The 13,622-nt window shown below is 40.5% G+C and overlaps 1 protein-coding gene across 1 annotated transcript in view; it reads right to left on the reverse strand.

The window, feature by feature from the left end:
• alk (ALK receptor tyrosine kinase) overlaps positions 1-13,622 on the reverse strand; it is a 498,990-nt gene that overhangs the window by 245,541 nt on the left and 239,827 nt on the right. The window contains exons 2-3 of the mRNA XM_089004720.1: positions 3,689-3,793; positions 157-291 (exon numbers count right to left, since the gene is read on the reverse strand). Coding sequence (XP_088860846.1) covers positions 157-291; positions 3,689-3,793 — 240 coding nt within the window. The remainder of the gene's footprint in view (positions 1-156; positions 292-3,688; positions 3,794-13,622) is intronic.

Genomic DNA, 13,622 nt, shown 5'->3' on the forward strand with positions numbered 1-13,622 from the left:
TGTGTGTGTGTGTTAGACCCAAGTGTGATGCTTGAAATGTACTTTGGTAATGGATGGCGACTTCTTCATAAGTCTCGTACAAATACAGAGTATGTGAAGGAAAAGTAAAAATCCCACGGAGGGGTGAGGCATCGGTGGGGGGGGCTTCGCTCTTACCTTCCTCCCATCCTTTCTTTTCGGTCTTTTGGTGATGCTCTTTCCATGTGTCCCCTGTTGCCACAATGCTCCATGTAAACTCTGCGTCACCACCTCTATTCTCGTCACACGTATTGCTTCTGTCGCACAGGGGATCTAGTTAAAAAAAACATTCAGAATTATCCCAGGAAGGGCTTTTCATACAATAATTAATACGTTATAATAGCAGTCATGGCAGAATAAATACAAAGTTTAAACAATACGTCTGTGTAGTTTAAACAATTACAACAAGTGTAAGTTTAAACAATTACAAACAAACAAAAGAGTGTGCGCGCGTGTGTGTGTGTGTGTGTGTGTGTGTGTGTGTGTGTGTGTGTGTGTGTGTGTGTGTGTGTGTGTGTGGGTGCTAGGCAAATGTTCCATTTTTAATGCTTTGAACGTTTTCATTTGAAAGAATGTCTTCGAGCTAAATGCAATCATCAATCCTTGGTGTAGAAGATATATATATATATATATATATATATATATATATATATATATATATATATATATATATATATATATATATATATATATATATATATATATATATATATATATATATATATATATATATATCATCGCTTTGTTGCAGTAGGCCATTTTTCATCAAGGTGCTCTGGTTCCCCAGCACCTGATGCAGCCCTTGTTTGGCCGGGCGACGTCTGCCAGCCCCAATGAATGAAATGCTGGGTGAAGCAGCAACTGACCTGAGAGATAAGATCATGGCAAGAATGAAAACTGGGCAACCAAGAAACCGATTACAACGGCTATGTGAAGTACCACCTGAAAGTCTCATGGAAACTGTGAATGCAGCACTGAAAGCGATCCCGACCGGAACAATCACGGAAACCAATGAGCTGATATACGGTTCAGCATCAGTGATCCTAGATATGCTTGGCTACAAGAGCAACCGTGAGAGCCACAAGATTCGTTACTTGATTTCACCAAGCAAGACGGGGCAGTAGTGTGAAGCGTGATGGTGGAGACGAAAGCGTGAATGAAGCCTCTCAGGAGCTAGTGGATGCAAGAAGTGGGTGGGGTCAAAGGCCGGCACTGAGAGGGTTTGTGGAGGTGAAGGAAGGGCCGTGCTTGAGCTGATGCATCCGAATCATTTGCTGGGTTCTTGTGGGCTAATGCAGGATTTCTCTTCTTCGATGAAATCCAGGCTGATTTCCATGCCTCAGACTTATAGCTTGCTGTGCTCATTTATCAGGTGTAGGCTTTTGTGAGGGTGTGTGTGTTTTAAAATAATCTCTTCAAAATTGATTCGTGGTTAATAGTTTTGGCTCGAATCTATCAATAACCAAAATTCTTCTAAACTTTCAATAAGTTAAATGTGGAATAGTATAGCGACAAATAATAATAATAAAAACACAGTCCGTACCATGCAAATAAGCCAAAATGGGGGGAAAATAATTGCAATTTGCAAAATGTCATCGTCTTTTGACTGACAGCCAAGGAGATGAATTTATATGGAGATTTATTTCAGTAAAACAGTACTGATCATTTCTTCTGAAGCCTACAATCAATTTATTTTACATAATGGGTAAAATTTAATCAGCATACCATTTGTTGTTTAATGACATGAGAACTGCATTGTTTTGCCATAACCGTAACTATTATTTCGTATTTTACAAACAGTATGACTATTCAGAGACACTATCCAAAGCTTGCAGTCATAGTCATGAATATTTATGAGGTTTGGACAACTGTCGATGTAGAACTGGTCAAGTGAAGGACCAGTCCCTGAATTAACATACAATTAAGATTGTACCTCAGATAAGCTTTTCAACACTGCATTATTGAATGATTAATATTTGAACCCTCAACTCAAATATGATTGCAGAGACTTCATGAACGTCCACACACACTTAATATTGCACATAATTTAAAGTCCATTAATTTATTTTAAAGCATTTGGGAACACATGTATTAAGGTAACACACATTGCTGCATTAATAAGGGGTGTTGATTTGTTAATGAGCCCTTCACGACACTGACCCACCACACATTCATCAACTGGAGGAGAAATTGATTGCTGTCTTGTAAAGGTGTGTGTGTGTGTGTGTGTGTGTGTGTGTGTGTGTGTGTGTGTGTGTGTGTGTGTGTGTGTGTGTGTGTGTGTGTGTGTGTGTGTGTGTGTGTGTGCGTGTGTGTGTGTGTGTGTGTGTGTGTGTGTGTGTGTGTGTGTGTGTGTGTGTGTGTGTGTGTGTGTGTGTGCGCGCGTGTGTGTGTGTGTGTCAGGGCCAAGGTCACGCAGGTGCTGATCAACTGTTTTTATTTTGTACACAAATCTATAATCTATATGTCGTGACCTTTGAGTTGCCTGATTTTGAAAAGTAGAAGTTGATGTTTTAGTCGCAACAAATTTCTTTTAAAGAATGCCTCCACTTGATTTCGCACGCAAAATTGTCCTGGCATTTCGTCCAGATGATACGTTTAATTTCTAAGCGCCTTTCAAGACTCTCAAGGACACTTTACAGTCATAGGATTTTTTTTTTGTGCGGGTGAGCAGCGGCAGCCATTTGAGCCGGCGTTCACTCTACCCAATATAGATGAAGAAAGTTGGATGCATAAGTCTTGTTTTTGTTTTTATCAGGTTTTATCAGGCTGTATCAGGTTTGTATCATGGCCTAAAAACGGGCACTGTGATAATGCAGAGCAAGCTTGTCTAGCTCAAGTCCTAGAAACCCCAATCCTGCCTGTTTTCCATCTCTCCCGGCTACAACACACCTGATTCAGATGAGCAACTCACCAGCCAGCTGTGAAGCAACATTTGAGCCATTCTGATGATATCAATCACGTGCATTGCTCTTGGGAAAGCTGGAAACCAGGCAGGACGGTGGCCCTTGAGGGGTGAGTTTGGACACCCCAGATGTAATATTCCTATTAAGCAACACTATTTGGAAAAATGAGAACAACTTGCGTTTTTGCTGCAGTTTTAAAATTGTTTGGTGTGTGGTGGGGAGGGGGGGATGAAAAGAGGATGCAAATGTAAGGCAAACGTGGAGGACTGAAGAGTTTAATAAAATTGCTTTTAAAATAGAGTGGGATCTTGCAAATGTGAGTCATAGATAAACATGTGCCAGGAAATGTGCCTGCCTGAGCGGAAAAAAGGCCAATTCAGCAGCATATACACTTTACAGAGTGGTCAGTCTTAAAAACGTTTCCTTATTGTGATCATTTAACACTCGTACCTGCAGTACCTGCATGTTATCGTTCAAAACTTTTCTCATTCTGATGGTAAAATTTTTGATGAAAAACAAAACGTTCTTCATTTATATGCAAGTTTCAGACGGACTTGCATGGGTAAAGTAGAATAGAAACCCTCCATTTTCATTTCAAGGCATTCATGGCTGTGACCATATAAAGTCGAGGGCAGGCAAGATAGAAATGTTTATTTGTTGTGATGGCGAGGCGATGCGACTCGTCATGGCCAATTGGGCTTTGCGGGACAGCAGTGGCAGGGCCTATCCATCGTGCTGAGCAAGGTTAACAATGTCCAACTCACCTGACACGGGCTCCGAGTTATATGGAAAGCTCAGCTCATCCTCAGCTACCCAGGAAAAGCTCCAGTACCTTTGAGGAAGGCCAATCCTACCAGCCAATGATTCACCTGTAAAACAGGAAATCGTTAAGTCAGTCCAAATGTATGTTTTACGAAACCGCAAACAAGATAAGTGTTGTCTTAACTCACTCACTGCCATTCCCAAATCTATTCGGGAATTAAAAATATGATGTGGAGCGCCATTCCCAAATTTGTTCAGGTTTTGGTGTTTCTTTCGGCGGGTGCCGATGACTCGCTGGTTTAACTGTTGGAAATACAGTAAAGTCTCGTTATATCGATATTCGAGGGAGTCCGAAAAAATATCGATATAACCGGGACTATCGATATATCCGACCCTGTTTGCATGTAATTTTCTCCGTGCGTGCATAGAAATAGTATCGATATAACCAGGACTATCGATATATCCGATATCGATATAACGAGACTTTACTGTATATTTTTCCCTTCCACGACGGGGCAGCATTTGGCTTTTGTACAGCTGCCCCCACTTGCACCTCATATTACTCCAGAACCAAATAATAATAATAATAATAATAATAATACATATTATTTCAAGCCTCTTTCAAAGCTTTCAAGGACACTTTACAGTAACAGACAAGCATAGATAAAATACTAAATAAAATACTATTATGAATAGAAACAAGAGATAAAGCTACACAGAAAATGCAATTTTAAATAGGTGAGTTTTGAGATGGGATTTGAAGGTGGGAAGAGAATTAATGTTACAAATGTTGGGAGGATGACATTTTTGTTCTGATGATAGAAGAGAATCTTACGTTTCTTACGCTGCAATGAATTGAATGTTTATGTAGTTCTAAAACTCAATATTCTGTGGGTTCTAGAATTGAGTGAAAATGACAAACACCCTCGCACTGCAGTTGACACATATCTGGCAGTAAATGAGTTAAGCCAGACCTTTCCAGCTCCGGGCCTGGAGGGGTACTGTCCTGCCTGTTTTCCAGCACTCCCGGCTGTATACCTGATTCAGATGATCAGCTGCTCAGCCAGCTCTGAATCAGCATTAAAAAAACCTGATGATTGAAATCAGGTGTCTTGCTCCTTGGAGAGCCGGAAAACAGGGAGGACAGCGGCCCTTGAGGACCGACTATATACACCCCTGGGTTAAGCACATAACTAAAGAAAAAATATGCTTGAATTGGACAATAAGGATGAACCCTTTTATTATAGCCATATTTTTTTCTGAACTGCTTTAGCCTCATGAGTCATGGGATATGCTGGAGCCTATCCCGGCTGTCTTTGTGCAGTCGGCAATGGACACTCTGAAATGGTCTTTGGCCAATCACAGGTCACACAGAAAAGAACAACCATCCGTGCTCACACTCACACTGAGAGACAATTTGGATTGGGTTGGATTTGCCTTTATTAGTCTCACAGTGGAGAAATTTACATTTCACAGCAGCAAAGTTATGAAAGGAATGAAAGTAGAAAAACAAAATACATGAGCTGCTGGAAAGCAATTTAGAGTGTTCAATCAGACTGCCATGAATGTTTTTGGAATGTGGGAGAAAACCCACCCATACACGGCTAGAAAGGGCAAACTCTACACAGAAAGACCATGGATGGATTGAACCCTGGACCTCTGCACTCTGAGGTCAGTGTGCTGACCAATTGACCACATGCCACCCCCCACACCGCATTTATCACATTTCATCTCGGAAATGGCCACAATATGTATCTGACTAAGCCCCTATGGAACACAATACAATCTGGTTAAGATTTGATTTATTTTGTTGATGCTATTGATATTACCCGGGGGCTGACTCTGCGGTGTTGTCAACTCAGTCGCAGTATCACAAAAAAAAAAACTGTCAGTCGACGGATGCAACTTTGGTGTGTACCCTCTGGCTAAATTTCCTCGGTGTACTATCATCATTTGCTCTCCAGCTCTTTCTCCAAAGTCCATGGTTAATTAGATCACAGTCACAGTCCAATAAACCACAGCCAAAGAAGCAGATGCATTAATTAATCAGTTTAAATGAGCCCTAAAGAGGGGATTGATTGTTAACATTCCTTTTCCATGGCCCTGAAAGGAACAGAAACCGTTTGGGCTAAGTTCGATTTCTCCTCAGTCTGACATGTGGAGACATAGTAGATTGCATGGCAATTATTTTTTTTTATCCAGGGTTATCATTGGTGGGGTCTGAATTCAATCGCTGCACGAAAAAGAGCTTGGTTTTAACATCTATTGTCAACAAGTGATACATATTTTCCTGCCAAGCAATAGATCCACACCACAATACTCCAAAACTTTGAGAAAATAATGTTGTTGTTTTTTATAAATGTTTCCTTGGCCTTCATGTCAAACTATCAGCATTGTTTTTTCCAAGATGCAGTGCAACAGAACTGAAAAGAAAACACCCAAATCCTACCCTCAGGCAATAAAATAGGAATCACATTAAGAGATATGATTTAAATTCCCTCTATAACGCAGTTCCCCCTTCACCGTCCTGCCATTTTGGGGATTTATTTGTTTGTACATTATTTCTTTTTCTTTTACTGTTGATAAAATATGTTTTATGGTATCCCTGTCGGCCCTTATGAGTACATTGCTCCTGAACTCAAGTATATCTATAACACATCATCAAAATGTGTGGAAATAAGTGCGATCAAGGCCTGCGAGAGAAAAACACCAGAAAGCAAAATACACTGAGGTGATGCAGTGCTTTCACCTGGCCTTGTTTTAATAGGGAAATAATCCAAAAATTACACCCATGAAAAGAAAGTAGGCAGAACGGTGGGAATATCGCAGCATTCAGATTTTCTCTCAAACTAGGAGTTATCAGAACTAGATAACTCATAGTTTGTGAACACAAACTAGGAGTTATCAGAACCCTCGACGTGAGAGAAAAGGAGTCAAAACATATCAGGAGAGCACTCGCAAACTGTGGGTACCCTCACTGGTCTTTTAACAAATATCAGAAGGAAAGAATAGTAATAATCTCTGGCTAAAGGAGCTACCCTGACAGCACTGGGTAGCTCCTTTAGCCAGAGATTATTACACCCGCGCTGCAAGAAGGAGAGGTACTGCCGCTCGTTCCTACCGACTGCTGTCAGGCTTCACAATTCTCAATGATCACATGTGAAAAAAAAAACTGGACACTTGTAAATATGGGTTGTTGCAATATATCAAAATGCATTTCTTGATTCTGCACTATGTACAGTTTCTTTTTTCTCTTATGGAACGGTTTTGCACATTTACATTTGCACAGTATACAGTTGACATTTTTTATTTTGTTATGCTTACAATATCTTGTTTTCTATCCTTTCACCCCACCCCAACCCTATCCCTTTTCAATTGCTGCTGTGGACTGCAAATTTCCCCATTGTGGGACGAATAAAGGTATTCTAATTCTGATTCTGATTCTGAATAGGGAATGAAACACAAAATTCTGAAGATACAAAAAGGAGATGAGTAGCAGTACCTTACATTGCAGGAGTTTCTGAAAAACTACAGAGTCCTTTGGCAACACAAAATTCCTACTTATTTCAAACCGATAAACACTTTAAGGCAAAAATTAGTGCATCCATAAGATAGGCTGCCAAATGAAAAAAAATGTAAATGAAAAATGTAGTTTATTCAATACATTGTAAGAATGAAAATTGTAACAAGCAATACTTTGGGGAGACTAAACAAATTCTCCAAAAAATACTTTATCATCGTCTCAGGGATAATACTAGTGGGCCTCAATCGGCAGTACATATGCACCTAAAAGGTAGCAACCACTCATTTGACGACAATGAGGTTAAAATCTTAGCGAAAGAACATAGGTGGTTTGAAAGGGGAGTAAAAGAAGTGATTTTCATAAAACATCTAAATCATTCACTAAACCGATATGGTGGTGTGATGTTTGATTTGGATCGTTCGCACAACAGCCTGCTTAAGCAACATAGGATGAGTAATGCTGATGAGGTGATACCAGAGCAAATAGGGCAATCAGGCCAGTCGTTAGTCAGGACAATAGAAGGCAATCAGTGGAGCCGCAGGCGGTAGTCTTCTGTTCCTCCAAACCCTATCATAGCAGAGTCCGGCACCACCACGTCTGGACAGTAGGGATATACACATAAGGCCGAAACTACCAGTAAGACTAGTTCGCTGAAGAAGCATATTGGATAAGAAGCGAAACGTCCGACACCTTCAAAGCAGTACAGATGACGACTGAAGAGAGGTTTTGATCGATGGACCATTCCTGTACGACTTAGAGCTTACACAGATGTAGGAATTGAATGATTAAAACCATGTGATTAATCTTTTTTAATGACCTTATTATTATCGATGAGAAGGTTTCTTCAGCCGTCATCTGTACTTTTTTGAAGGCGTCGGACATTTTGCCTCCTATCCAAGAGGCTTCGTCAGCGAACTAAAGTCTTACAGGTTGTATCGGCCCTATTTATATATCCCTAATGTCCAGACATGGCGGCGCCGGACACAGCTATGATAGGTCCCTACTCTCAGGTTGGGGGGATCAGAGGACCACTCCCTGTGGCCCCACTGATTGTTCCTATATTCCTGACGACTGGCCGATTTGCCCCACTACCTCCGGTATCACCTCATCAACATTACGAATGTTGCCTAACCTGAATGACCACCGAGGCTACCAACTGTCACGTTTTGCGAGGTGGTGATGGCGGGTGCGGATCCCAAAAAGCAGGCAGGAGTGAGCAGGAGGTTGTTTGACACATTGTATTAAAATAAAGGTCAGCAGGAACAAAATGTAAAACATCAAAATCATCTGAATTGAAAAAATACAAAGCAGCAAAAGAAGACCAAAAGTAAAAGTCCGCCAAGGTTAAACAAACACATACACAATGCATGCAGCAAACAAGCAGCAAACAATGAACCGACACCGGATGGTCGTGTCAGGTATCCTTTTAAGTGTCAGTGATTAAACGACCAGCACCTGCGAGGCTGCAGGCAGGGCTGACGTCGCTACCCGCTGGTCGCCAATCTGATCGGGAAGACCAGCACCTGTGCAGGTGCAGGCGGGGCCGACAGCGCCCCCCGTTGGTCGCCAACCGGATCATGACACCCACAGTGGTCATTCAACAAATGTCAGAAAGAAAGAATAGGGAATGAAACCAAAAATTCTCAAGATACAAAAAGGAGAGGAGTAGCAGTACCTTACATTGCAGGAGTTTCTGAAAAACTACAAAGTGTCCTTTGGCAATCAGAATCATCTTTATTGCCAAGTATGTAGAACACACAAGGAATTTGTTTCCGGTAGAACACGCTGCACTAGTATTGTCGTCAAAAAAACTGCTAAGTGGCACTATACAGTTCCATTTTGGCTACTGTTGAAAGAGTTCAAAGAGTTCAAAGAGTTAATGGCTTGGGGGAAGAAGATTTTTAAATGTCAAAATTCCTACTTATTCCAAACCAATAAACACGTTAAAGCAAAAATTAGTGCATCCAAAAGACAGGCTGCCAAATGAAAAACAAAGTAATGTAGTTCATTCAATACATTGTAAGAATGAAAATTGGTACATTGGGGAGACTCAACAAATTCTCAAAAAAAGACTTTATCAACATCGCAGGGATAATACGAGTGGGCCTCAATCGGCAGTACATTGGCACCTAAAAGCTAGCAACCACTCATTTGACGACAATGAGGTTAAAATCTTAGCGAAAGAACATAAATGGTTTGAAAGGTGAGTAAAAGAAGCGATTCTCATAAAACAACAAAATCTTTCATTAAACCGGTCTGGTGGGGCGAGGTTCAATTTGGATAGTTCATACTATAGCCTGCTTAGGCAAAACAGGTTAGGCAACATTCGTAATGCTGATGAGGTGATACCGGTGGGAGTGGGGGAAATGGGCCAGTCGTTAGTCAGGAAGAACAATCAGTGGGGCCACAGGGAGTGGTCCTCTGCTCCCCCCAACCTGAGAATAGGGACTTATCATAGCTGTGTCCGGCGCCGCCATGTCTGGACATTTGGGATATATAAATAGGGCTGATACGACCAGTACGACTTTAGTTCGCTGACGAAGCCTATTGGATAGGAGGCGAAATGTCCGACACCTTCAAAAAAGTACAGATGACAGCTGAAGAAACCTTCTCATCGATGGTCCACTCCTTTACGACTGAGAGCTTACACAGTCCTTATTACTATATATTGACTGATACTATTGATATGGTTGTTGTCCTCTTTGTAAATCCAAGATAATGCAATGTATAATCTATGATCAATTTGACCAAAGAATCTGCCAGACATCTCATCGTTAGGCCTACTGACAGTTAACATTAATATTACTACACAGTGTGATTTGATTGGATTGGATTTCCTTTATTAGTCTCGCAGTGGAGAAATTAATGTTTTATTCGTAAATTTACCATGCCTCCAACACGTAAATTAAAGAAGAAAAATAGAAGCACTCACGGCACATCACAAACCCACATCCAGGCCCAATGAAAACATTCATCACATAGGACAGATTAATCGCGTACGAGTGTTCGGTGATTTTTATGGGAAATTATTCTTTTGGTACCATACAAATGATCCTATGGAAACGACACACTACTGGAAATGATCGTTACCTTGAAATCCTTCGGTCTGACGTGACTGAAGACCACTATTGGCTTACACTGTGATCAGACTTCACAGCGTATGATGAAATAGCAGCTAGGCTTAAGAGTTAACCTTGGAACGACTCCACGCAAAGGCCTTCAGGGAAACATTTAAGACGTGGGGTTGGTAAATTTGTCATTTGCGAAAAAATTGGTGGGGTCTCTCCTGGGGCAAACACAAAATGAATTAGACGAGAAATGAATGTTGAGATCTCAGTATGAAAATAATTATCCACAAGACAGTCCGAGCCAGAGCTGCATGCAGATGAAGACATCAAGTGAGCATCAGTCGTGCTCATTAAAGAAAATGATTTCATTGTGGGTACAAGCATAAAATAAGATCTCTAAAGAAAACAGCTTCACCCAGGGATTCACCCAGGACACACAATGTGCATGATCCACAGATGGTAAATTCAGTGAAAAAAATGTCTGAAAAACGTTCTATCAATGTCTTATTTGCATGGTTGTATAAAATAGTTTGTGACCATGGGGTGTCTAATTTAACAGCGGAAACACTAATTAAGGGGTGTCAAAGTCATTTTTTGCCGCGGGCCACATTGTAGTTATGGTTTCCTCTCGAGGGCCGTTATGAATTTGGGGAACCCATTAGAATGTTTAAATCCCTTCAAATATTACATATAGAGCACACAGCAAATTAATGAATAACTCGTTTTCAAATCTGAAGTCAAGAATAATGACTTTTATTGTGGTTGACATCCAAAAATATGAAATTTTGGCTCAGATTTTAGCAATCATCACGGAATTTAACAAGTTTGATTTGCTTTCGCGGGCTGAAAAAAATGATGTGGTGGGCCGGATTTGGCCCGCGGGCCTTGACTTTGACACCTGTGCACTAATTTAATAAATTATATAAGATTTCTTCCCTATCCCGGCGAAACCTTTTGAATTTCCTAATGAGAACAAGTTGAACAGTTTGGACAAAAATAGGCTTTACTTTACTTTAAGGGGTTGAAACTCAAGATGAAAGATAAAACGGATAAAACTCGGGTCAAATTGATTGAAGAAAAACGTATTTTGGCTTTCTATGTTTTTTTTTGCGGAAATTGATAAAGCGTGCTGCACGTGCCATGGATAGCTAATTGAAATTTACAATTATGAACAAACCTAGGGACTGTTACAGACTAAGACAGTCAGAGGGTTTTGACCCTCATTTTTTCTCTTCCCTGCCTAACCACGGATGTCAAAATACAAATTGGCCTCCATGCTCTCATAATTGTATGATTTATACAGTTGTATGTCTTATAAAAGTAGCCTATATGATTCTTTTTTTGGTTGTGAGTCTTAATCTGGGCGTTCCTGTGCAGTTTATATATGTTTCCCATACCTGCGCAGGTTACCGGGTACTCAGATTTCGTTATACGTGCCAAAAAACCGCATTGATGTTTTATTGTCCTTGTGCATGGGGGTGTGAGTTGTTGTCCATATATTTCTTGCAATTGTCTGGTGACCGGTTAAGGGTGTACGCTCCATTTCACCGAAAAAAAAACAGTGCACAGTAGTAAGGGAAAGTGGCTCAGAAATTGGTTGAATTACAATTGATGGTTTGCATGACGTTTATCTATACCAGGGTTGGACAACCAGTCAGAGTCCAAGAGCCATTATTTTACTGTATTGCAGCAGTGTTTGAAATAGCATCTGGCCCAGGCATGGGCAAACTACGGCCCGCGGGCCACATACGGCCCGTTAGGCTTTTTAATCCAGCCCGCCGAACTTGCCCAAATTATAGTACAAACAGTGACTAAAACTCATGACAAAAAGTTATCAAACAACAGGGCAGATAACTGAAAAGTTGCCTGTCCCATTTTTCACAACTTGAAGCACAAAGAGACAACTAATCACTTTAAAAAACACTGTAACAAAGTATAAAGTTTTTTTTTAAATCAAGAATGCACCTACTACAAACGCTACCTTGCTTAATTTACGGTAAATGTGCATGGCCGTAGATTTTGCTGCAGTAGTCAATTGTCATTACGGTGCACAATGCAACGTTTGCGTTGCTTCCTACGAGCCACTAAGCCCCTTTCATAAGTCTCACGTACACTTTACAGTCGCGGTTTAATGTAAATTTACGTTTTTTAGCGTCACATATGTTGTTAGCTTCTTTTGAATCTTTCTTCTGGTCTGAGGTTCTGTGCATCTATTTTGGAAAATGACATGCAATTGCACGACTTTATAACGCTTGCGAAAGTCCGGAAGAAAGAAGCAGGCTTCTGATTGGCTGCCGTGCCGAGAATGCAAATTTCAACTGCAGGTAGTCTATGTTTGTGTGCTCGGCGACGGTACACGTGTTTTGTTTGTGCGTGTAGGCGAGGGCGTCAGTGAGGAGTTTGTTGAGCGTGCGGTCAGGACAAACCATCTATGATTTGGCGGAATTTAACACAAGTAGGTATTATTGAGCTTGAATATTTCGTTGTGTAATAATATGTTTTGAATTTTGAAAGTGATTCCATTTTTCAATAAATGTGGATTTCTTTAACTTTGCCCCTTCGACGGAAACTTATTAAAAACAGACGCAATCTTGATAAATCACAGTGCATGTTATTTTAATCTATTTCCATTTCCTCCTCCAAGTATCTGCGAAATAGTATGTAAACGCCATATTCCTTGAGACAAATTTATTAACTGATCAGGGATATTTTTCACATTTGAAAGACAGTTAATAAATTGGGTTGTAGTGTTCTTACTGTGCTATGAGGTTTGTACATACTACATTTAAAGGCACCGGCACCATTTTTTGTTTTTGTTTCCCACTGACATCAGAAAAACGTTTTATAGCATCTAAAATACCCAAATCAGGCAGGCTGATATTTTTAGTTAAATGAAAAACACAAATAAAAATGACTTCAAATGAATCCGGAAATGGTCAGTTTCAGAAGGTCCCACCCCCCTGTTCGTGACGTCACGCCAAGACGTCTTGCCTTTGATCGAGAATCAAAACAATGGCTTCAGATTCGGAGAAGATGTTTTCTTGTTCCTCATCCAGCTATAAATATGATTCAAATAGTTCTAAAGAGGAAAGCATAAATGTTTGCAATTGATTCAAGGAGTCCTCCCATATCAATTCGAGCCGTCAATGACACTAATTATGCGTCCCACAAAATGCACAAGATGGCGCCCAAGCTCCATTGGAAATGGGCTGATTTGTCAGCTGGGAATTTATGTCAGCGAATATCAAATAGTTGTCTTGGTGCAACACACAACGATTCACCATCGCGTTATTTATGTGTTTTCTTTCTAATTTCACCATCAACACGGATCAACACGAAGTTTTC

The sequence above is a fragment of the Hippocampus bargibanti genome, linkage group LG09 (genome assembly GCF_051943395.1).
Source record: "Hippocampus bargibanti isolate YZ-2025 linkage group LG09, ASM5194339v1, whole genome shotgun sequence".
NCBI lineage: Eukaryota > Metazoa > Chordata > Actinopteri > Syngnathiformes > Syngnathidae > Hippocampus > Hippocampus bargibanti.